General features: G+C 46.6%; 1 protein-coding gene across 1 annotated transcript in view; it reads left to right on the forward strand.

Annotated features, from left to right (window-relative positions):
- LOC147903528 (putative serine/threonine-protein kinase SIS8) overlaps positions 1-24318 on the forward strand; it is a 139044-nt gene that overhangs the window by 83798 nt on the left and 30928 nt on the right. The window contains exons 7-11 of the mRNA XM_087399712.1: positions 115-183; positions 16358-16458; positions 21523-21601; positions 21720-21818; positions 21951-22019. Of these exons, the coding sequence (XP_087255838.1) occupies positions 115-183; positions 16358-16458; positions 21523-21601; positions 21720-21818; positions 21951-22019 (417 nt within the window). The remainder of the gene's footprint in view (positions 1-114; positions 184-16357; positions 16459-21522; positions 21602-21719; positions 21819-21950; positions 22020-24318) is intronic.

Genomic DNA, 24318 nt, shown 5'->3' on the forward strand with positions numbered 1-24318 from the left:
CTGAGTTGTGTCCTGCAATGCAAGGATGAGGATGGTCTGTCCTGCTAAGTAGCTTCAATGGGTCCACTTGAACTGACAATGTGTCCTAGTGTTGACTTTTCACTTGTTTACCAGGAGGTCGCAGTTAAAAAATTTCTTGACCAAGGAATTTCAGGAGATGCCCTAGAGGAGTTCCGAAGTGAGGTAAGCCTTCTGTTTGATTCCTGCCTGCTTTGTTTAAGTGATGCTGTTATTCCTAATATCAAAAGGAGTGGCATCTGAAAAATACAAACCTGTTGTAGTATGTCTTCTTTACATGCAGTGGAAAGGTGTAACTTGCTTTCTCCCCTTTTTGAGTTTGAGAAGGTTGAACAGGATTTTGTCACTATAGAGACTGCAAAGTCAAAATCTAGGCTTCTTTTAAATATCCAATGTCCGGTTACCTGTATTTGTTGATGCTCAGAATTTTGTTGGCGCAATTTTGTGGAAGTTAGTTTATTCTGGGTTTGAATAACAGGTGATTACAAAACTTTTAGCCTAGCATAGACAACATTGGAATGGCGATTGCTGAATGTTAGGTTTCAGGATTATTGGATCAAAGAGTTTTCATCCTTACATAGGGAACAAACGACGTATCACATGTTTATATAGGGAGTTCCAGCCAGTAATACAATTCTCCAAAAAACTAACGATGATAGTAGTTGATCCAAATGGATGGCACGGCCTGTGCAGTAATCAAATTCTTAAGCATTTCAAGTTGTTGCAAAACTCAAATGATATTAATGAGAGCAGGGTCCTATGCCGTTGGAAGAGACATGTGGGCAACAGAAGCAATTTTGACAAATTTTTCAAGTAGGAGCAGGATGGGAGCCAACTTCTCAAGTGTTGAAGGGATCTTTTAAGTCATCTTTCCTTCATCTTCTTATTAAGAGTGTTGTGAGGAAAATGTAAAATAGTTAGTGATATGAATCTTTCAAATCAATCTTCTCCGTTCAGCATGTTGAATTTGCACTGTGGGAGCACCTTCTTCTATGGGGTGTCGCAATGGATGGACGCTTGCATTGGTTTATTTTTATGTGCACTATTGTCAATGTAATCATGGCGATGATAACAACCATCCAGAGTTGTTCGACTTGCCTTTTAACAATGCATCCAATCATGTACAAGTTGGGGCACATAAGTTATGCCAAACTGTAAGAATTTCCAATGTCTTCTGTGTGAATCAGCTGCCTTATAAGTGAGGTGTGATTTCCGTACTATATACAGCGAAACCAATGGGCTGATTCACAAAATTCTTTCCTGCAAATCACCATTTAAGATGGCCGTTTTTACATCCAACTGATGCACATTCCATCTGTGGAAAGCCTAGAAGTAAAGGCAAAAGTCTCTTCAAAATCGATGCCCTGCTACTTAGCATAGTGTTAAGCCACAACAATGGCCTTGTACCTGTCAATGGTACTATTAGACTTTCTCTTGACTTTGATAACACCACTTTGATGATTAGCAAACCATGCTATTGAGCAATTCCAGACAGCACTCCACCACTGTGGCCTCATTATGGGGTTTCCTGTACTCAACACGAGGAAATCCAATGCAAAATCACTGTTTACTAGACAAAGTTCACATCTGGGCCTAGGCACAGCCCATCCATTGTTCCTACACATTATAGAGAAGAAATACAAGTCTTGTATACCAATCTGGAAGCCATCAAGAAGCACTTGGGGGGGGGATCAAAGCCTTTGTGAAGAATTTTATGTAGGCCATCTTCTGGTGGTTCTAGTGATGCCCTATAGGCCATGGTATGTGCCTTGTAGGCATAAGTGTAGGCACTTATAGTGTTAGTGCCTTTTAGGCCACATAGGACACTTAGTCCTAGGTCTAGGTACAAGTACTTTGTACTTGTGTATTTTCTTTTTATCTAAACTTTGACGTGACTACTGATCTATCGACTCGTTACGTACCTGCACTCTCTCTTTCTTCGTTTCGCACCTTCAGTGGTATCAGAGCAGGTATTGCTCTTGTCTTCCAGCTCTCCTCAGCCCCCTAGTCCTCCATTCTTCATTGGGAGTCTGCTGCCTTGCGGGTCGTCACATTTCCAGCCTGTTCGAGGCTCTTCAGCTGCTGTCCAAGATCCAGGCGTCCAGCTTCCACAACCTCTCACAGATCCCTCCAAAGGTGTAATTGCATTCCCTTCCGTACAGTCGTACATGCGTACGGAAGGTCTGGTACCTGTCCCGTACTGCATACAGTACCTACGCCGAACAACCCGTACGTGAGGAGACGTGCATCGCCGTACCTACGCGTGGAACGTACTTGCATCGTTGTACGTTGTACCGTACACTGTGTCGTACTTGATCCGTACATCGCGCATATTCCGCACATGTACTTTCGTACGTCGTACCGTACATAGCGTCGTACATGATCCGTACATTGGGCATGTTCCGTACGTGATCAGCTGTACTTACGTACAGCCACTGTACTTTCGTACCTTCAGTGGTACACCTGCAGATCAGCCGTCAACTTCTTGTGAAATTTGGGGCTTTTGCAGGATATTGGCAAATTTGGGGCTTTTCAGTTCTTTTCACCTCCATTGGTTGCAATTTCTTGCAAAAATATTGGAGTTTTGGGATTTGGTTTGCAAATTCTTGCTTAGATTGCAGTACATTGGGTTAGATTGCAGGACATTAAGTTACATTTGCAGGACATTGAGTCAGATTTGCATACATTGGGTCACATTTGCAAAAATTTCAGCAAAATTTGGGGCTTTTCTGCATTTGCCCTCTTTTTGGCCTATTTGCCCTCAATAAATTTGGGGCTTTTGCTAAATTTGCTGTTTTTGCAGTGAACATTGCCTGTCACAGTCACATTTGGGTCAGATCTGCATTTGCCCTTTGATTTCGGTCAGAAATTTGCAGATATTTGCTGTCATTTTTGGGACAGCCAGCCTTTTGCAGTGATATTCTTGAGGCTTTTCGGTTTTCAGCATTGAAGTCAACTTGATTTCAATTTCAGCAATTGCTACTTCAGGTTTCAGAGTAATTTTTGATGGCTACAGATGCCTAGTATATGATCTTCGTGATGACAATGCCATGGTTCTCACTGGCACTTTGCAAAAAGGGCTTTATCACCTTGATCATCATCCAGCTGTACTTTCTCTTGAAGCATTGGCTATTTCAGATTCACAGCTTGCTGAAACTCATCTTTGGCATGAGAGAATGGGCCATCTCAATTATAGAGCTCTTGCAAAGCTTTATTCACAGCAGATGGCAAATGATGTAAAACTCTCACAAAGGAAATTGCAGCTAGTACACAGTGATGTCTGTGGCCCAATGAGGACAAATGCCATTGGGGGGTATAAGTATTTCATGACTCGCATCGATGATTTCACAAGATATTGCTGGGTATATCCTTTGAAGGCCAAATCTGAATTTTTCTTATGCTTTTAGAGATGGCTGAATATGGCTGAGAATGAATCAGATTGCAAGCTTGTGACCCTCAACACAGATAGGGGGGGTGAGTATATGTCAAAGGAATTTGATGTATTTCTGTCCTCACGGGGCATTATTCACTCATGCACTACTCCTTACACTCCTCAGCAGAATCCTGTTTTTGAAAGGAAAAACAGGTCCACAATGGAGATGGCTAAATGCATGCTTAAGGCCAAGTCTTTGCCCAATAAATTTTGGCTTGATGGAGTGATGTGTGCCAACTATGTGTTGAATAGATCACCTACACGGGCATTGAAGACTATTACACCTTATGAAGCATGGAAAGGCAGGAAGCCTTCACTTCCACACATGAAAGTTTTTGGGTCTCTTGCATATGTTCATGTAGCATCTCAGCTGAGACATAAGCTTGATGACAAGGCAATCAAATGCATATTCATTGGTTACAGCCAGGAGAGCAGAGGGTGTTATATCAACCAAATATTGGGAAGATTAATGTCAGTAGAGATGTGATCTTTGCTGAACATTCAGCTTCTCCTCTTGTGGACTGCAAAGGAAAGCCAGATGTTGACATGTTTGATGCCTTTGAATCTTGGTTACCTCTGCCATCATCAAAAGAGGATTTTGACTAGCAACATGAGCCTCCTGCAGGTCCTCCTCTAAGCAATAATCAGCCACCACCTCATGCTGATTTGCAGGTTTCTCTTCCAGCACAAAATGATCCCACTACTCATGATGCAGTCATTGAAGAAAGACCTGTCAATAGACAGCAAAGGCAAGTTCCCAGATGGCTTCTTGATACATTGAGGGACATCAAACAAGATCAGCCTTTTGCTGCCCGGACAAGATCAGGGAATAGATAGCATGGTCACTTTCTTGAGTTTGCACTCCTTGCTACAGCTTCCAATGATGAGCCTTTGTGCCATAAAGATGCTTTTGACTGCAAAGAGTGGATGGATGCAATGAAAGCTGAGTTACAATCTATTGCCAAAAATGACACATGGGAATTAGTAGATCTCCCACTTGGCAAGCATGTCATTGGAATGCGGTGGGTCTACAAATTAAAAAGGAAATCTGATGGCACCATAGATCGTTACAAAGCCCGTCTTGTTGCAAAAGGGTATGCCCAACAACGAGGCATTGACTTTGAGGAGACATTTGCTCCCACATCCAGGATTACTACCATTCGATGTGTCATTGCCATTGCAGTCCATCATCATTGGCAAGTGCACCAACTTGACATCAAGACCGCTTTTCTTCATGGGGATCTGCAGGAAGAAGTCTATGTCACACAACCTCCTGGCTTTGAGGTTGTCAATTCTGAAAATAAGGTATGCCGGCTTAGAAAAGCCCTTTATGGTTTGAAGCAGGCACCCAGGGCATGGTATGCCAAAATTCATGCACACTTACTATCCCTCGGTTTTCAGAATAGTCCCACAGAACCCATTCTTTATGTCCGTGGGAGTGGATCTGATTTTTTAGTGCTGATTTTATATGTGGATGATATGCTTATCACGGGCCCAGATACTCAGCAAATTGCAGCTTTCAAGGCTGATTTGCAGCAGATTTTTGACATGTCAGACATGGGACGGCTCCATTATTATTTGGGCATTCAGTTTGCTCATGTTGAGGGGGGTATCATGATGTCTCAGTCCAAGTATATTGGACAGCTCCTTGATCGTTTTCAGTTTGAGGATTGCAAGGCAATCTCGACTCCAGTGGACCCTGGTTTCAAATTCTCAGCTCATGATGGGAGCCCACCATGTGATATCACTCTTTATCAGCAGGCTGTTGGATGCCTTATTTATTTATGTCACACCAGACCTGACTTGCAGTATGCAGTATCTCAGCTCAGCAGATTCATGCACATGCCCAGTTCACAGCATTGGCAGGCAGTGAAGAGTCTTCAGATATCTCAGAGGCACTCAGGATTTAGCCCTCTTCTATGGTGATCAGGGTTCACTTACCATGCATGCTTACACGGATAGTGACTGGGCAGGATGTTCCGACACCAGAGTGTCACATACTGGCAATTGTTTTTTGCTTGGCAACTCATGTATTTCTTGGCTCAGCAAGAAGCAACCGACAGTTGCCACATCTAGCTGTGAGGCTGAGTACAGAGCAGGTTTCACCGCTACAGTAGAGTGTATTTGGCTTCGACAGTTACTTACAGATCTTGGTATTTGCCAAACATCCTCCACTATTGTCTACACTGACAGCCAGAGTGCTTTGGCCATTGCGCGTAACCCAGTGTTTCATGCGCGTACCAAGCATATTGAAGTTCACTATTATTATGTTCGGGAGCGGTTGTCAGCAGGAGACATAGAGTTGTCCTATCTTCCCACAGAGGACAACATCGCAGATATGTTTACAAAGGCACTTCCTCGTCCCAAGTTCGAAGTCTTCCGACAGGCTTTACACTTGGTTCCCTTTGTCACATGATTTGACATTCCTTGTACATTCATAGGTGGCTATATCCTTTTGGATGAACGTGTGCCACCATGACCAGAAACTACCAGGTATTCTGAGACGTTTCCAGAGTACTTCAGCCCATCCCATGGAGGGGGGTTTGTAGGCCATCTTTTGGTGGTTCTAGTGATGCCCTATAGGCCATGGTATGTGCCTTGTAGGCATAAGTGTAGGCACTTATAGTGTTAATGCCTTTTAGGCCAATAGGACAGTTAGTCCTATGTGACACCTAGGACACTTAGTCCTAGGTCTAGGTACAAGTACTTTGTACTTGTGTATTTTCTTTTTATCTAAACTTTGACGTGACTACTGATCTATCGACTCGTTACGTACCTGCACTCTCTCTTTGTTTGTTTCGCACCTTCGTTTTAGCAGCTCGAAAATGGAGGTAGACTTGATGGAAGCATTGCAAGGTGCCAGTGTGTAATCCGTATCGTGGAAGTTTTAAGTGCCATAGACGATAAGGGAGAAGATTTCATCCTACAAGAGAAAGATGAATGTGCTCGCGGACTTGGCTGCTCCCACTGTCTTCCATCGCCTCTCCACCGCTAGCCTCCTCTCCGCCTCGCCTCCTCTCCATCCCTAGCCTGCTCCCTGTCTTCCGCCTCGCCTTGACCCTCCGCCCCACCTCGGCCATCGCCCGTCTCCTCTCCGCCTCTCCTTCTGACGCCCTTCCGCCTCCTGGCCTCTTTCCATGCCTTGCCTCCCCTTCCGCCTCCCCCTCCACCTTCCTGCCAGCTCGCCCTCCCACCCCCATCCGCCTCATCCTCCCACCATCCACCTCGTTCTCCTTCCCTGCCTTCTTTTACCGCCCTCCCGCCCCTTCACACCTTCGCCCCAGCCTTCCTTTTCGCCTCCTCCTACCTCCTCTCCGTTCCCCCCGTGCTTCCTTCCCCCTCCGCCTCCCTTTTGCCCTCTTCCTGACCCCCCCCCTCGCTGCTTCTCCGTCTTGCCCACTTCCTTTCAGCTCCCTTCTTCGCCTCCACCCTCCTGCATTGTCCCTTCCATTCCCCCTCGCTCCTTTTCCTTCCATTCTTCACCAGTAGTAGGAGCTTTTGTGGTTGTCAGAAGGAAGAGGATCTTGGTGGTGACCTTTGGTCTGGCCAGAGGGGCTCTATGGCAGCACTTTCAAATCCCACAGCCGTTAAGGTCCTTCTTTCTCCAGCCGACAAACAACAAGTTTAGCAAGTAGTTCAGTCCCTTCAGGACAAGGCGCTTGCGGGTAGAATTGTGGGCCTCACACCCACAAGGCGATAGGTGCGAGAGTGGATCCAGGCGAGCTTGGCACTAGAGGGCGACCACATTTAGGTGGTCACCATCTATGGAAGAGGCGTCTTCCTCATCCAGCTGAGCTACCCCAATATAGCCTTGACACTTGTGGAGCAGAGCCCCATCCTCCTTGGCCCGCATTTGGTGTACCTCTCTCCTTGGTACCATGGCTTTACAGTGAAGGACATGGACATGACACACCATGTTCCCCACTTCTCGGTTACACTTCGCTTCCCAGGGCTCCCAAAGGAGTACAGAGCCATTCTCCGCTCCATTGGTCGAGCATTTGGCACCGTGTTCGAGTCTCTGCCAATTTCGGCCGCAGCAGTGGTAGCAGATGACGGGGTCCCCAGGATCAAACTGGTGGTTGAGAGTCCAGAGTCCCTCCCAGAGTTGGTTCTTCTAGAGACCCTCAAAGGGGGTATGCTTTGCCAGTGAGTGGAGATTTTTGGGTTACCAGGCCAGTGTCCCCGTTGCAGACTAATGGGCCACTTAGCCAGAGATTGCTCTCGTGGCCATGGTTGAGTGCCCCCCCCCCCGCAGAGCAGGCAGAGTCAGCAGGCCTGAGCCCAGTACCCTCTCAGGCAGGAGAAGCAGGAGTCTTAGACCCCCCTGGGTTACCCCTTCTGAAGGGGACTGGACCCAGGTTAAAAAGAAAAAGAAACTAAGCAAACAGGCCCGTAAGTGTCGCGGGTAGAGGGCCAAATGCAGAGAGAGGGATAGGGTTGACCGAGAGGCCTCGGAGGAGGAAGAGCAGGAGCCACCTCCCGGAGCGGAAGGGGCCACCGCCCATCCAGATGATCCTCCGGTTTTGGAGGTTCAGCCTCCGCACTCACCCTTGCATCAGCAGCGAGCCCCTAGAGCTGCAGATGCAACGATGGCAGAAGCCGCGGACGCTAGCCTGACAGCGACTTCGGAGGAGCGAATCCAGAGCCTCGGCAAGCATGATCAGTAGGAGGGACCTGCGGTCGTCCTTATTCCTCCTCCTCGCCCTCCCCCTCCCCCTCCCCTCCAGATCCCTTCCTCTCTTTCTTTCCACTTCCCCCTCCCTCTCAGGGTTTCCCCTCCCCCCCAGCCCCTCTTGCTATGATCACTCTCACCACCCGCTCCCCGCTCCCCTACCTTCCCGTTGCCTCCCTCTCCACCTCCGCATGAGGTCCTTCCGCCTCGACATCCTTTTGATTCAAGAGCATATGTTTTCAACATCACACATCAGACGACGACACCTGGAGCTCCAGATGCAGTGATGGCAGAAGCCGCGGACGCTAGCCCGACAGCGACTTCGGAGGAGCGGATTCAGAGCCCCGGCGAGCATGATCAGTAGGAGGGGCCTGCGGTCGTCCTTATCCCTCCTCCTCCCCCTCCCCCTCTAGATCCCCCTCCCCCTCTTTCTTTCCACTCCCCCCCCCTCCTCTTGAGGGTTCCCCTCGAGCCCCGAGCCCCTCCTGCTATAATCACTCTGACCACCCGCCCCCCGCTCCCCTACCTCCCCGCTGCCTCCCTCTCCACCTCTGCAACATGTTCTTTCGCCTCGACATCCTTTTGATTCAAGAGCACATGTTTTCAACATCACACATCAGATGACGACACCACCTCCTCCCAAGGAGAGGTCCAGTGGAGTGGTCCCCCGCAGTAGGACGGAGCGGAGGGGTTTGCATCTCAGTCTCACAGAGTTTGGCTCTTGAGGTCTATGATTAGGGCGAGCTCATCCCAGGACGGGTAGTTTGGATGGGAGTTTGGACGGGAGAGTCCAAGATTGGGATCTTGAACGTGTATTCCCCAGCGTGCAGACAGCATTGTCTGGCCTTTTGGAGGAGGCTGACAGAGTGTCTTTGGGATGTAGACTCTTGGATTGTTAGAGGGAACTTCAACAACTTGGAGTTTGGGGAAGATAAGCAGGACGGTGCCTCCTTCTCTGAGATGCCAGCAGCAGAGTGTAGCATCTAGGAGTAGTTCATTTTCATGAGTAGTGGCAGAGACTCGTGGAGAGAGCCAGATTTTAGCAGGACACCTGGTAGTTGCCTGTTCTCCTTCGGACAGAGGAGACATGATGGACTGCTTGAGAGACTAGACCGTTTCTATGTTGGGGACTGGGAACTACATAGAAGCGGCTCTACTGGGATTCTGGCAGGTACCACGATGTCAGACCACTCTCCAGTAGTACTTCACTTAGATTAGTCCCGTCGAGGTCTTTCCTTGAAGGGGGTCCGCATTCCAGAGGACCCTTTGCAGGACGAGGAGGTTCAACAGGTCATGGCAAGGATTTGGGAGTAGTCAGAGACGACACCGTGCGAGGGTTGAGCTGCGTGGGTGACCAATGCGATTCAGAGGAGCAGTGAGAAGTTGCAGGCTCACACCATTAGGCGGAGGACACTTCAAGAGCGGGAGCGAGCTTTGAGGAGAGACCTTGCCTCCATAGCGTGGCTCAGGGAGCAGGACCCAGGTTTTCAGTGGCTTAGTGACATGTTTGAGAGCGCTCGCCTTGATGCACGGAGATTCGACGGGCTGAGTTCTCCTATCATTCGTCTCGGGCCTGGTGGGTGCAGCAGGGGGAGAGGATGATGAAGCAGTTTTTTCAGACCACTGGGTCCCGATCGGCAAGCACACAGCTGCAATGTCTCTGCGATTCGCAAGGCATCATGCACACTGATCCGCATGAGATTTTATACCTGACCACAAGTTTTTACAGTCAGTTCTTTCAGATGGAGAGGATGACCCGAGCTGGTCTTGTGGTAGTTTGGGATCACGTTCCAATAGTAGTCTCGCAGGATTTATGCAGCAGACTGGAGGAGCCTTTCACAGATGAGGAGCTCTGGGAAGGCCTCAAGGCCCTGCGGACCCAGAAGTCTCTGAGCAAGGGTGGCTTGACTCCGGCCTTCTTCCGAAACTTCAGGGAGATTCTCTCTCTCTCTTTCCGATTAGCTTGCCAGGAGATATTTGACACAAGTTCCCTCCCTCAGTCCTTGAGCAGGGGGTGGATTTGTTTGTTCCCGAAAGGGGGAGATAGGTGAAACATTCGATAGTGGAGACCGATCACTCTGTTGGATATTGCATACAAGATCCTCGCCAAGGTCTTAAGCTTGTGGTTACGGTCCCATCTTACCGACATCATCCACGACACAAACCGGGTTGGTCCAGGAAGGCAGCATCCTGGACAACATCTTCACGTTCTGGGAGGCAGTGGATTGGTCCAAGGAGGAGTCACAGCCGCTGGCCTTCCTTCTCTTGGATTTTGAGAACGCCTACGACAGGATGGAGTGATCCTTCGTGGAGGGTACTATGCGGAGATTGGGTTTCTCAGATAGATGGGTCAGAGGAGTTTTTGCGCTTGATACGGAGTGCTCTAGTGAGATGCTTATCGGAAAACATACGGGCGAGGCCTTTTCTCTCTCTCGCTCGGTCCGCCAGGGCTGCCCATTCGCTCCCTTCCTCTTCTTGTTTGTGGCGGAGCCTTTGGGCTATTACTTGAGATCATAGGTGGCGGGCCTCACAAGGTTGAGGCTCCCAATCAGACATGAGGAGGAGCTGCTTGCACCATAGTGTGGTTAGAGAGAGTCAGGGGCGCCATGGCTATCTACTGCGAGGCCTCGGGTGCACGGATCAACTGGACAAAATCCATAGGTTTCTTCATAGGCTTTGAGGAGACATAGGAGATTCGTGAGTAGGGGAGTGACTTTGGCTTCAGATGGATACCGCGGGGCCAGTCAGCGAGATACCGCGGATGCTAGGTTGGTATTGACATTACAGCAGAGCAGCAGATCGCCCCGGTCCTTGAGAGTGTTTGGCGCAAGCTTCTATACTGGAGCTCGGCCAAACTCCCTCTAGCAGGTCGCGCCTTAGTGGCAAACTAGGTCCTTCTTGCCACGGCCTGTTATATCGCCTCCTGCTGGTGCCTTCACAGAGGATGCATTGGGCAGCTCCGACAGTTGGTTCGGAACTTCCTTTGGGCAGGTTTGGACGGCACAAGGAACACTAGAGCCCGGGTAGCTTGGCAGACACGGTGATCGTGCCGTAGGCCTTGGGAGGCTTGGGTATCATTGATCCAGAGATGCAGAGTAGAGCCCTCTTGGGCAAGCTGGTCGTTCGCGGCCTCACCTTACGGGGAAGGGTTCCGTCTTGATGAGGACCCTCCACAGGGTCTGGCAGATACTGGCAGGGGGTCTCATTCGTGCTTCACCCAGATGCAGCGAGGAGTTTGAGCGTCAGCCCCTTATGTGGCACCCAGAGATCAGAGATCAGGAGGGGCGTATGCTTAGACAAGGTACTCACATTGGTTGGGTACAGTGGGACAGTGGTCCGGCCAGGTCTTTTGGCCGATGGAGCAGATTACCTATGGATGCAGAGGTGAGGCTCGATGCCCTAGCGCATGTGCGAGGGGTAGGGCAGTGGATGAGCGAGATTGACTTAGCCATTCCTGAATCTTGGTGGGAGAGACTTCGCGCATGGAGAGACAGCGAATGGTTGGGGCAGTTCTCTCGTACTGGTGTCCCCTTGAGGATGTTGATGCAGCGAGGCAGCACACACCCCAGCTTCTTTTGTGTAGGATGTGGAGGCCTGAGAGAGACCCTGAGATGGATGGGAGTCTTGATGGGATTCATTGGTGGTGGGATGTTTGGGGAAGGAGTGGCACATTGACCCTCCCAGTATCTCAGATCAGGATGCCCCTAGATGGCGCCTTTGGCTGTGGGAGGGTAGGCCCTTGAGGGAGGTCTAGTGGGATCTGGGAGAGTGGTTGTGGCCTTCCAGGGGTAGCCTAGCCGAGCAGATGGAGGAGCTTTTCCTACACCACACGGATTAGCAGGAGGCTTTAGATGGGCACGTCGAGGTGGACCCCCTCGAGGGAGAGGCATTGGGTGACCCAGAGAGTGCCTTGGGATGTTCGCTCCAGGTTTTGGATGCGGTTATGGTCTAGTTTTTGGCCGAGAAAGATATCCTACTTCTTCTAGCTGGCCGCCCACGGAGGCTTGCCCATCAGACCGTGGTTGGAGCAGATGCGAGTGAAGGGGCAGTGCCATTGTTGCTCCGATGGGCTCCTAGAGACTATCCCGCACTACCTGTGGAGCTGCTGTAGCGCAGTGAGGATTTGGATGGGAGCTCTCAGGATCATGACACGTATGCAGAGGCTTCAGAGAGACTACACCTGGGGGATGGTGGCTTGGTTGACAGAGGGAGGACATGCATTTTAGATTGATGAGATTTCCACAGCCTACCGGATACAGGGTCAGAACATCCAGAGGATAGCACTCCATGAGGCAGTCCCTCTTGACAGCCTAGCTCCTCCTCCTAGGGAGGATAGCGTTTGGGAGGTGGTAGCCAGCATCACGGCATGGAACATTTGGGTGGCTCGTTGCAGTCTTGTGATGGGTGAGCACTCAGTTCCACCCTCGTCTATCCTAGTTGCCATCTGGCAGGATATCATTTACACACTACGATCCACCTGGGAGTGTGGAACTCCATGCTCCAAGGCGACTATCGAGAGGCGTGCTTGTTTTTGCAAGGCTTGGCTTGTAGAGGTTTTTTACATTTTAAATTATTTTGTAGGAGTGATTCCTGTTGTAAAATTTTTTAATTCCTTTCGAAGCATTCATGAAAAAGAGTCTCCTATTCTCCTTCAAACCTATGATTTTACGACGCTTTACACAAAGATTGGTCTGGAAGACCTGAAGTTTAGAATAAAAAAGCTAGTGGCTTAAGTTTTCAATATGAGATTTGACAAAGATAGATGCAAAGTGCTAAAAGTTGAGAAAACAGCCTTATGCTTTGACTTCTTGTGGCTAAAAAATAAAGATCATGACATAGGTTCTAAAAAGAAAAGATACACAAAGGTAGTAAGTGTGGAAGATGTTTGCTCTTGGATAGATTTTCTTTTAGATAATCTTTACATCACAATAGGTGATTCTTTGTTTCAACAAATTATAGGAATCCCCATGGGCACTAATTGTGCCGTCTTTTTAGCAAACTTTGATCTTTTCACTTATGAATTTGAGTTTATGCAACGTCTTATTTCTATCAATTCCTGCCTTATCATTTTACATAAGCTGAGCCAAGTTAGGCGTTTTATAGATGATTTATTTGTACTAGATGTTCCTAACTTTCAAGACTTTATGTACAAAGATGCTAGTGCTTTTAGAGAAGGAATCTATCCTCGTGACTCTTGTGAACTGAACTGCACTTCAATAGGGGATTCTTGTGTTTTCTTAGATCTTAGAATTTCTCAATCTACCATAGGATTAGAGGTTGATATATACGATAAACGTGAACAACTTGAATATAGTGGTTTACACATTATAAAAATGCCTCACATTGACTCAAACATTTCTGATTTGGCAACATATGGAGTCATTTCTTCCCAATTCCATAGATTTTCCCGCCTTTGTACAACTAAGGAGTCTTTTATCACTCAATCAAGTAATTTGATCACTTTAGTATTACACAAGAGGTATAATTCAAGGAAAATAATGAAAAAAGTACACCCAATCTTAGATATGAAGTCTTTTATCTATGGTGTATTGGCCTTAGGTATGTTTAGAATGATTGAACATAAGCTGACAACAAAAAGCGAGGAGTTGAATAGCCCATTTTTTTTAAGTTTCAAAAGAGAGTTTGTTTGAGTATGCTTGTGCTTTCTAAGTTAGAAATGTATTTTTGACTCTTTGTAGGAAACAATACATAAGTGTAAAGGACCATATAGCTTTTTATGTTTTAAATAAGAGTGAGAAGAAGAAGAAGAAGAAGAATATATTATCGTCCTCTGAAGACCAAAAATTGGCCTATGGGACCTGAAACAATACAAAACCTTACATACATAAAGACTCCCTCAAAGGGGAGGGTAATAAGAGAAACTACCTTTATGTCTAGGTGAGTTTCTGTGCTTGAAAAGCTTAGATACAAATGTTCCTAAAGCTGAGGGTGACGCCTTATGTAGCAAATCAGCCAGTCTGTTATGTCCCTCAAGAAGAGAGCTGAACTTTTTCCTAATGTGTGCATAGTAAGGGCATATCATTACCATGTGTTCTTCTCTTTCTGGCATACCCTGGTCACATAATTGGCATATTCTGCTCTCTCTTGGCATGTCTTTCCATCCTCCTATTTCAATTTGCAGCTGGTGTGATTGGGTGCGAAGTGAAGCCAAAGCCCTCCGCTTATGCATTGCCATAGGTGTGCAAATGTACTTCTGCGTGGCTGACTCCTCTGCCGTATTAGTGAGAGTGAGAGAGCGATATTCCAGTTTTTTGGAAGATTTTGTTTCTTGACTTGCTTGTTTATTTTTGCTGAGTCACTTGCTTCCTTTCTTCTTTATTTCTTGTTTTCTTTCTCTTTTGTTTATTTGACGTATTTTAGTAAGCACTGGGTTTGCCCAAGAGACTCCGCGGGTCTTTAGAAACCCAGCATAGCTGCTTATGCTTGGGCACTGATGACGACATAAGTGTTGCTTTGCTTGCTAAGTATGTCTTTCTTTTGTTTTTCTTAAAAGTTTTTGTTTACCTCTTTTTTCTTCTCTTTTATATTCTCTTCTATTTTCTGTGTAGATTTTTGATCTTTAGAACAACAAAAAATATAAAATTGTATGATTGGACTTATTCTAGTCTTACAAAGGTATATCTTCACCCCGCGAGGGATTTGGTGGTTGTATAGTCCCCCCACTTGGCTGTTAGCCCCAGTACCAGAGATCCCCAGGCAGTGAGTTGGGTTTCTCTGGAACAGGTCGGTTCTTTCTTTCAGCCTTTTCCATACTCAGCACCTTCGGGGCTGCTGTCTTGTATGAAATCTTTCAAGCATTAATAAAAGGTTCCTTTCTTTGAAAAAAAGGAAGAAAGTGCCATAGTCTGTACCAAGCAATGTGCAGCCATGCTCTAGAGTGATGTTCTCCTTGAGAGTTATGATTTCGTCCTCTGAAAAATGGACTATCTCCCTGGCTGGAGGTAAAAGAGGATCAGCTGATGCCGAAGCCATCACGCTGTCTAAGATGGAGAGGCTGACCATATCTGAATACGAGGATAATCTGAGCTCCACAAAGCACCTCCCTGTGCTTTTCACACAGGCAGTGTTCCTTTGATTGACCTTAGTTTGGAAGTCTACCTTTAAGATAGTGGCATGAATATCACATCTGTCGATCTCAGCATTCTTTTACTTGATAGAGCAATCTCTGATTATTTTGGAGCTGGCGTGCCATAGGCTGGTATTTGCAGACAGTTAGGCCTGTTAATGCAGAAAAAGAGAACAGTTTTCTCTGTTTGAACCTCAATGCCCATGGCATTACAACTCAAATTATTATCTGATTTCTCAAAGCAATTGCACGACTTCTGCAAATTTGGAGACTCTGTACCAGCTTCCTGGACTTGTCTGCAATCCCTTGTTAATCTGTAGCTGATTGTAGCTTCACTACAGTTTTCTGCTGTCTCTGAGCTTCCTCGGTATTGAAAATAATATGCCCAGTGTTGGTATTGGAGCCAATAATCTTGCAAACACATCCTCCACAGTTACTGTTGTGAATGTAGCGGTAGCTACAAGGCAAGAACAACCCATGAAACACCATAAACTGTCAATTGAAGTGAGAAAATCCTAGTGCACTGCTTATTGTTTTGTGGACTGCTCCTCCATTTCTGCATTCTCTGATGAGCAATCCCCAAGCTTGAACAAAAGTATGAAACTAAAGACCAGTTTTAGCTCCATCTGACCCACAACTCTGATCAGCCCCCCTGCTTGAGCAGAAAAACTTGAATCTGAAATACTGAACGAAGTTTAGCGGTGGGAACCATGTGTTACATCCAACAACCTTTACCGGTCGATGTAGTAGGTTCGCTCACTATTCTGCTGTCAAATTGCCCGATCAGTGCAATCATAGTCAATTTGGGAAGTCTGTGAATGCTGATGAGTACGATCTTGAATGGTATGTTTGTTTCGTTGCTGTCTTCTCCTGAAACTCTTCATCAGAACAATATTGCTTTGATGAGCAGCAGTGCGACTAAAATAGTTACTCTTTGGACCTAGCCATCTTTGTTGTTCACTTGCCTGTGAAAGACCACTCGGTATAAATATACACTTCTTGCTTCCATTATTTACTGCACACATTTTATTTCTTTCAGAATTGCAATGAATTAAAAGCAAATTTGGTGATGGGATTCATGGTTACTCTAGTTACAGGGTATGATTTTCCCTTTCTGCTTAATTGAGGGTGTATCTATGGATTTCAGGTGCGATTAATGAGAAGAATGCGCCATCCTAATGTGGTCCTGTTTATGGGAGCGGTCATGCGACCTCCAAATTTGTCCATTGTGACAGAGTTCCTTCCAAGGTGAGGCCTTGCAGGTAGCCAGCAGTCGTGAATGTAGAAATTGAAAATTTTCGTATTTGTGCTTTTGCTAAAATGGGGTTTAAGATCCATTTCCAGAAGACTGGTTGGGAGAGCAGTGCCCCCCCCCCCTCCCCGGCCCTTGCCTCTCCCAAATGACTTTTGACTCCCAAACGCGAGTGGTTTGGGGTCTAGAGAATTTCAGGAGGAGGTTTAGAATTGTGTATAGTTTCAAATGTCCTTCTGTACATAGTGGGTTCTAAGACCAGTTTATGTTTTCCTTCACAAATAGACCTATACACTGTTGCCAATAGAAGTTTGCAGGTCTGGTTTGTGAAAGTGTACTGTCATATCTAGTGGCAGTTCTGCTCCCTCAACATTGCATTTTCTATGTGTTCACTCAATACGATTGGGCTCCTCTCCCCTTTCTTAAATCATTTCTCAAAATCTGATAAGTTCAATGGTCAAAGAAACCTCCATACATTTAGGAGACATTTTTGTACACGTGTAAATATTTAAGAATTTGAGCCTTCACTTTTTTGTTTTTCCCGGTCAGGCCGCCGGGGGGGGGGGGCGGAGGGCACCTTAAGCCACACTCTTTAATGAACTCCTTAGTGACATGGACACCAAGGAAAATACAACTCCCCAATGAAGGGTACAATATAAAAACACAAGGATATCCCTCCTCTATACAATAGGCTGAACAAATAGCTACTCCGATGGTTTATATTGCCATATTTGTTCTACCACCATCTGTGAAATGAAGGAAAGGTCTTGGCTCCCATAAAAGCGGCTCTTCTGTGGTCGAGTCTTCTTGGAGTCTTTGAAAGTATGAATGTTATCTAGCCAAATACTGGCCAATGTCTCCGAGCCTGATGTGGTTTGCTTCGTGATGGCCTACCTACACTGAGCTGTCAATATGCACTAGGAAATGATGCTCTCCAGCTCCCATCTAGGACAATGTCCAGGGGTCCACACTGTGTCTATGCAATCTTGAGTATGGATGAAAGTCAACTCCTGCCATACCAATCTAAAGGGCAAACTCCCTAAATGTGTTCGTAGCCACAAGCGGGTCCTGTTATTGTAACCCAAGGCCACTGCTCCCAAGGTCACCACCATCTTATCCTAAATCCTAGCGAAGAAAATCCTCAAAGCTTTCCTCTAGACCTTGTGCTAGCTGGAAATCCCAAATGCAGCGCCTCTGAGACTCTTCAGCAATACTGGATCGTGAGCATGTAACTGGAAAATGAGCCAACCTAAGCCGTGTGCCCAATGCAAGATTTCTGTGCACCAACAGCCAAAGGAAGTGGGCGATCTTGCTTGGCTTGTAATTGTCCTAGAGCATCGACTGGTACTCCCAGCCCAACTCTATCTTCGCGCAATTGCTAAGCTCCTCACCAATGCACCCCGTGCTCTCACTGTACACCCCCCCATCAGCCTATCTCCTTCACACAATGATCAAAGCCTCTCTGCTGCTTACAGAGCACCCGCATCGCGATGTTCCTCCAGCCTCTCAGAGAGATGCTCCCAAAGTTGATTTCTTGGACTCCTCATTCACCCGCTTGTATGCAACCTTCTCCTCACAACAGGCTCATGCCTCCATAGTTGAGACGATCTCCAAAGTCTCCCCCCTTCCACTAGGCACGGTTCTCTTTTTTCTACTAGCCTCCCTCCAGACCCTGCAGTCTGTAATCACGTCCACGTTGCAGCCGCTCTCCCTTGCTCCAGAGCTCCCATCAACTCCAGTCCCTCGACTCCTTCCTTCTTAGAGCTTGGTCTCTCTTTTCTTCCGCGCCATCCTTTCCCCTGAGCACTGGCTCCCTACATCAGCTGCAGCGACCTGCACTCCACTCTTCAAGCTCCTCTCCAAGGTTACTGGTATCCCTTCCTCTTCGCCATCCTCGACCTCCAGCCCGTCATTTGGTCTCCCGTCGCCCACCGTCTTCTCAGCCTCCAGCTCCCCCAGCTAGACCGTCAGATACTCCTCCTTCCAGACCCTGCGCTTCGTTTGCCGTCACCTTTATCCAGAAGAGCCCCCCTTCACTCATCGAACTCTCCACCCACCAAGCTCCACTTAGAAAAAACTCCAGCCAAACCAAGCATTCTCTGCCATTTGATCTGAATTCACCACGTAGCTGTAACCTCGATGCACCCAGAGCTTATCCTTTCGAAACCTGAGTCCCTTTGAGCCAAGCATGCAATCGGAAATCCACATCTCATCACGTACGTATGCCTTCACATTCCGGTTTTAGCTTCCTGCTCACACGACCTTCCATCCACTAGGAACCTCTCTTGCTCACCGAAAATTCACGAAGATAGTTGTAGCGGCGACCATCCTCGTCCAACCACCATTAATTGCTTCTCCTTCTAAGACTCTTCAAGATCTCACAGCCGCTACCCTTCGTCATCACGAAGGTCCTTCCACGCTTCAGCTTCAGCGCTCGTGTAGTGGCGACCATTCTACCATCTAGGAGCTACCAGCTGCTCCTATCAAGTCACCTCAATACGTGCGTCCCCCGGCAAGAACCCTTCTGATCCTCAGGCTCTCGTGAGGCAACGAATCCCTCTTCCAAACTCCTTCTTTCATCGTAGAGACCCCCCCGAGGCATCATCGACTCCTCCAGACCCCCCGTGAAGTCGCTCTCCTTTTTCCTGTACTGCGCTCTTTGTTCTGGAAAAATCTGCCACCCCAAAGCCCGACTTGGCATCCTCTCCTGTTGTCGAATCCTTCTTGTGCCACCTACAGCCCGCCATGCACACACGTAACCATGCACAGCCACCTCACCCTTCCACATACTCCCCTTTAACCTTACACATTTTCACCCCTCATACACATGTTGAATAACACCCCCAACAACTAATTGACTCCATGCACTTGCACATTTTTGAATACAATTACAAGTATCCCATGTTTATTTTTTTGGGACCCGCACACATACAGAGCAACCAAATAACTGACACCATCTCAGGCAGGCCACGCTCTGGACAAGTCTATGCTTCCAAGATCTCATCATTTTCTTCTCTCCTGCTCACCACGGAGCATCCCGACCTTGGATACCATGAAGTGCTCGAAAGATGCTCACACAAAATCTGATTGAATGCCAGCAAGCACACACACAAGTTGAACATCACACATGTACCTATGTACAAGACAAGTTTGGGGTACTCAAAAATCTTCACACAACGTCTGCATAGTGCAGCTGGACTGGCTTGAGTGTCTCTAAAGCGTATCACAAGAGGCTGATCTCTGTTAGGATCTTGTCTGACCTGCCAAGCACTCTCAATACGATGCTCTACTACCCCTAGGGTAGATGTAACAAAGGTGGTAGCATCTGAAATAGTTGAACTGGTGCGTGTGACCTCGCAGACCCTGATGGTGAGAGCCTTACTGGCTCTCTGTTACTGCTCAAGTAAAGTGGCAGAAACAGTTACCTTCGTAGGTCCCGTTTCACAACATCTACCCACTTGGAGGATCTCCCCAATGACCGTCTCCATTGTGGCAATCCTCTCCTCCACAGCGGGACTGCTCCCTGGGGCCCCCTTTGTACGACATTGGAGGTCAATCTCCTTTCGGAGATCAGCTGCCACTGTCTAGGCTGTCAGAACACCCTGTCATAGGCTCTCTATCTGTCTCTGTATGAAGGGAGCCTATTCCATCTCTCCTGCATGGAGAGAATGAACCTCCATAACGATCTGCTCCCATTCTTCGGGTGGGATCGTGTGTGCCTGGTGTGATGAGTATGGATATGGATATGGTGTGATGAGTATGTCTGAGTGATAGAGGGTAGCCGTGTGATGGGAGATAGCTGAGTGATGGGAGGGTGTGGGCATTCATGGGAGGTGTGGGCATCAAGGAGGTAGGAGAGAGAGAGAGAGAGAGAGAGAGAGAGAGAGAGAGAGAGAGAGAGAGAGAGGCAGCAAGGAGGTAGGAGGAAGGAGAGGAGATAGGATTAGATCTCACATCAAAAGTGGTACAAGAGTCCCCTCCATTATCCCAAGGTACCCCTAAATTAACCCCTTTTGCCCCTTAATTACACCATGTTTCACAAAACCTCGTAGACTGTATAGTGCAGACTCATGAGTTGTTACTCCAGTATGTTCTACAATCTTGATACTCCTCCTTGCTTCCCATCGTCCCTTATCTCCTTCTAATTGCATCTCCCTTCCTCTTCATGTTCCCCTCTTCCAAGCTATAGTCGTTCCCATGGTTCACAAAACCCCATAGACTGTATAGTGCAGACTCGTGAGGCATTACTCCAGTATTTTCTACAATCTAAATGTAGTGAATGGGTTCAACTTTCAGCTTTTAGTTTGCAAGCTGAATCTCTTTGTGTATTGTTTAGTTCCATGTATGATGTATGTACATCAATAATGAGCTGTGTTAGAGTCTACAGATTGTTGATGGTGATTGATCATTGCATTCTGTGGACTAAAGTCACTAAAAAGTAACCCCCCCCCCCCCCCCCCCCCCCCGCCCCTTTCTTTCAACTGGAAAAATAATATTAATTTACAAAGGATGTGTATCTGACGTACCCATTTTTCCCATAGGGTACATATACCAGTGCTTATGACGTATGTATGTGTACCACTTGCCTAGGTTTGTGCAAGTTCTCTTTTTCACTATACATTATTTAGGTGAACTTTTGCTTGAAGTTGAATAAATGCTGAATAAATTTTACATCAGTGTAGGCTAGACAAGGCGTGGATATCTGTTGGATGTGCAGAAGTCAGAAAGAGAGGTGGTTCAGTGGTTGTTGCATTCTATCAAAGATCTGATTTCAGTATGACAAGACAGGCATCAGAATAAGAGCATGCTGTGATTTAGGTCTTCTCACCCTGTTAACATATAAGTGAGGCTTAGGTGTAAGTAGATTCTCATTCATGATCACTAAATTGTGATGATATTCATGCTTTGAACAATGCCGGTGATTGGAACCATCTTTCTTAACAATCAGAACTCAATATAGGTTTGCATCAGATATATCGAAGGATTCTGTTAAAGGACGGTTCTCACATAACAAAAAGTCAGCTTCTTCTGGGGGAATCGTAACATATTTCCACATGCAGGGGAAGTCTCTATCGATTGATTCATCGACCAAATAACCAGCTAGATGAGAGGCGTCGTATGCGTATGGCACTTGATGTTGTGAGTACATATTTCAGATGCCTGTTGTGATCTAACACGATTTTGTCATAGATTCCCTGTGTTTTTGGAGAGAAGCCGGTACTGTATCTATTTTATGATAGGATTGCAACTTCTGCAGGCTAGAGGCATGAACTATCTTCACAATAGTACACCAATGATTGTACATCGAGATCTTAAGTCACCAAATCTTCTTGTGGACAAGAACTGGGTAGTCAAGGTATTGGAAGTCGATGCAGATCTAATCAGGTCATTTCCTTTATGTAATCTCGGGTTTGTAACTAGAGAGGAGAGATATGATGGCTTTTATGGTCTTTTATTGAATTCTTAACTGTAGTGAAACTGACTGCAGGTTTGCGACTTTGGACTCTCACGCATGAAGAACACCACATTCCTTTCTTCCAAGTCAACAGCTGGAACAGTAAGGATCGATTCAAAGCTTAATGATTCAAATGGTGCTTGAGTGCTTACTTGGGCTTGTATGACTAGGCACAGAATTTGTTTATTTAGTTCATGACTCCACCTTTTCTCTGTTCTGTTTGGCACATAGTGCATAGGAGGACTATCTTGTCTACTTGAAAGGAATCCTTTCTGGCATCTAGTTTCTCAATTGTTCTATGTTTGACTTTTAATTTGCTTCTAAGCCGGGAGTTCTATTGAATGGTTATGAGCCGTGACCAGTGCACACGCCTTTTGGACTGTAAATGAGCAGGACTTTTGCGTGTTCAGGCTAAATAAATTCACTTACACATACGGTCTGGTGCTTCTGATTTGTTGCAAATTTCTTCGTTGTGTGTGCTATAATACTAAATTCTCTTTATCTTTTCAGCTTCATTAAGCAACTTGAAAGAAGCTGCAAGCTTGAGCTCCAATAAACGACACTTTGCATTTAGTCTTATGTAAGGCCGTGAAGATTCTAATGAGTTGAATTCAGTTTCCAATCAGGGGTTGCAAATGAATTATCTAAGAACAAGACTATTATATCAAAGAGATTGATTTGGATGACCATTGAAAAGAATGTAAGGGGCAGTAGACCTAGAATAGACTATAGAAGGGGAAATCACAAGGTTAGGTTTACCAATGACCAAGAGGGAAGTGGTAATGACCTGTTGGGAAGGCTTGAAGTCACCTGTCCTACTCAGATACTTGTAGGATCATTAGATGATAGAGAGAGAGCAAGGTGCAAAAGAGTCGATAGACTCTGCCGTCATGTCAAAACTAGGATAATGGAAAAAAAACGAGTACAAGGTACAAGTACCTAGACCTAGGACTAAGTGTTCTAGGTGTCACATAGGACTAAGTGTCCTATGTGGCCTAAAAGGCACTAACACTACAAGTGCCTATATTTATGCCTACAAGGCACATACCATGGCCTATAGGGCATCACTAGAGCCACCAAGAGACGGCCTACAAACCCCCCTCCATGGGATGGGCTGAAGTATTCTGGAAACGTCTCAGAATACCTGGTATTTTCTGGTCATGGTGGCACAAGTTCATCCAAAAGGATATAGCCACCTATGAATGTACAAGGGATGTTAGATCATGTAACAAAGGGAACCAAGTGTAAAGCCTGTCGGGACGAGGAAGTGCCTTTGTAAACATATCTGCTATGTTGTCCTGTGTGGGAAGATAGGACAACTCTATGTCTCCTCCTACCGCTCCCGAACATAATGATAGTGAACTTCAATATGCTTGGTACGCGCATGAAACAGTGGGTTATGCGCAATGGCCAAAGCACTCTGGCTGTCAGTGTAGACAATAGTGGAGGATGTCTGGCGAATACCAACATCTGTAAGTAACTATCGAAGCCAAACACACTCTACTGTAGCGGTGAAAGCTGCCCTGTACTCAGCCTCACAGCTAGATGTGGCAACTGTCGGTTGCTTCTTGCCGAGCCAAGAGATACATGAATTGCCAAGCAAAAAAGAACTGCCAATATGTGACACTTTGGTGTTGGAACATCCTGCCCAGTCACTATCCGTGTAAGATTGCATGGTAAGTGAACCCTGATCATCATAGAAGAGGGCTAAATCCTGAGTGCCTCTGAGATATCTGAAGACTCTCTTCACTGCCTGCCAATGCTGTGAACTGGGCATGTGCATGAATCTGCTGAGCTGAGATACTGCATACTGCAAGTCAGGTCTGGTGTGACATAAATAAATAAGGCATCCAACAGCCTGCTGATAAAGAGTGATATCACATGGTGGGCTCCCATCATGAGCTGAGAATTTGAAGCCAGGGTCCACTAGAGTAGAGATTGGCTTGTAATTCTCAAACTGAAAACGATCAAGGAGCTGTCCAATATACTTGGACTGAGACATCATGATACCCCCCTCAACATGAGCAAACTGAATGCCCAAATAATAGTGCAGCTGTCCCATGTCTGACATTTCAAAAACCTGCTGCAAATCAGCCTTGAAAGCTGCAATTTGCTGAGTATTTGGGCCCGTAATGAGCATATCATCTAGATATAAAATCAGCACTAAAAAATTAGATCGACTCCCGCAGACATAAAGAGTGGGTTCTGTGGGGCTATTCTGAAATCCAAGGGATAGTAGGTGTGCATGAATTTTGGCATACCATGCCCTGGGTGCCTGCTTCAAATCATAAAGGGCCTTTCTAAGCCGGCATACCTTATTTTGAGAATTAACAACCTCAAAGCTAGGAGGTTGTGTGACATATACTTCTTCTTGCAGATCCCCATGAAGAAAAGCATTCTT

This window comes from Dipteris shenzhenensis, chromosome 3 (genome assembly GCF_047967505.1).
Source record: "Dipteris shenzhenensis isolate YYH24624 ecotype China chromosome 3, Dip_SZ_1.0, whole genome shotgun sequence".
Lineage (NCBI taxonomy): Eukaryota > Viridiplantae > Streptophyta > Polypodiopsida > Gleicheniales > Dipteridaceae > Dipteris > Dipteris shenzhenensis.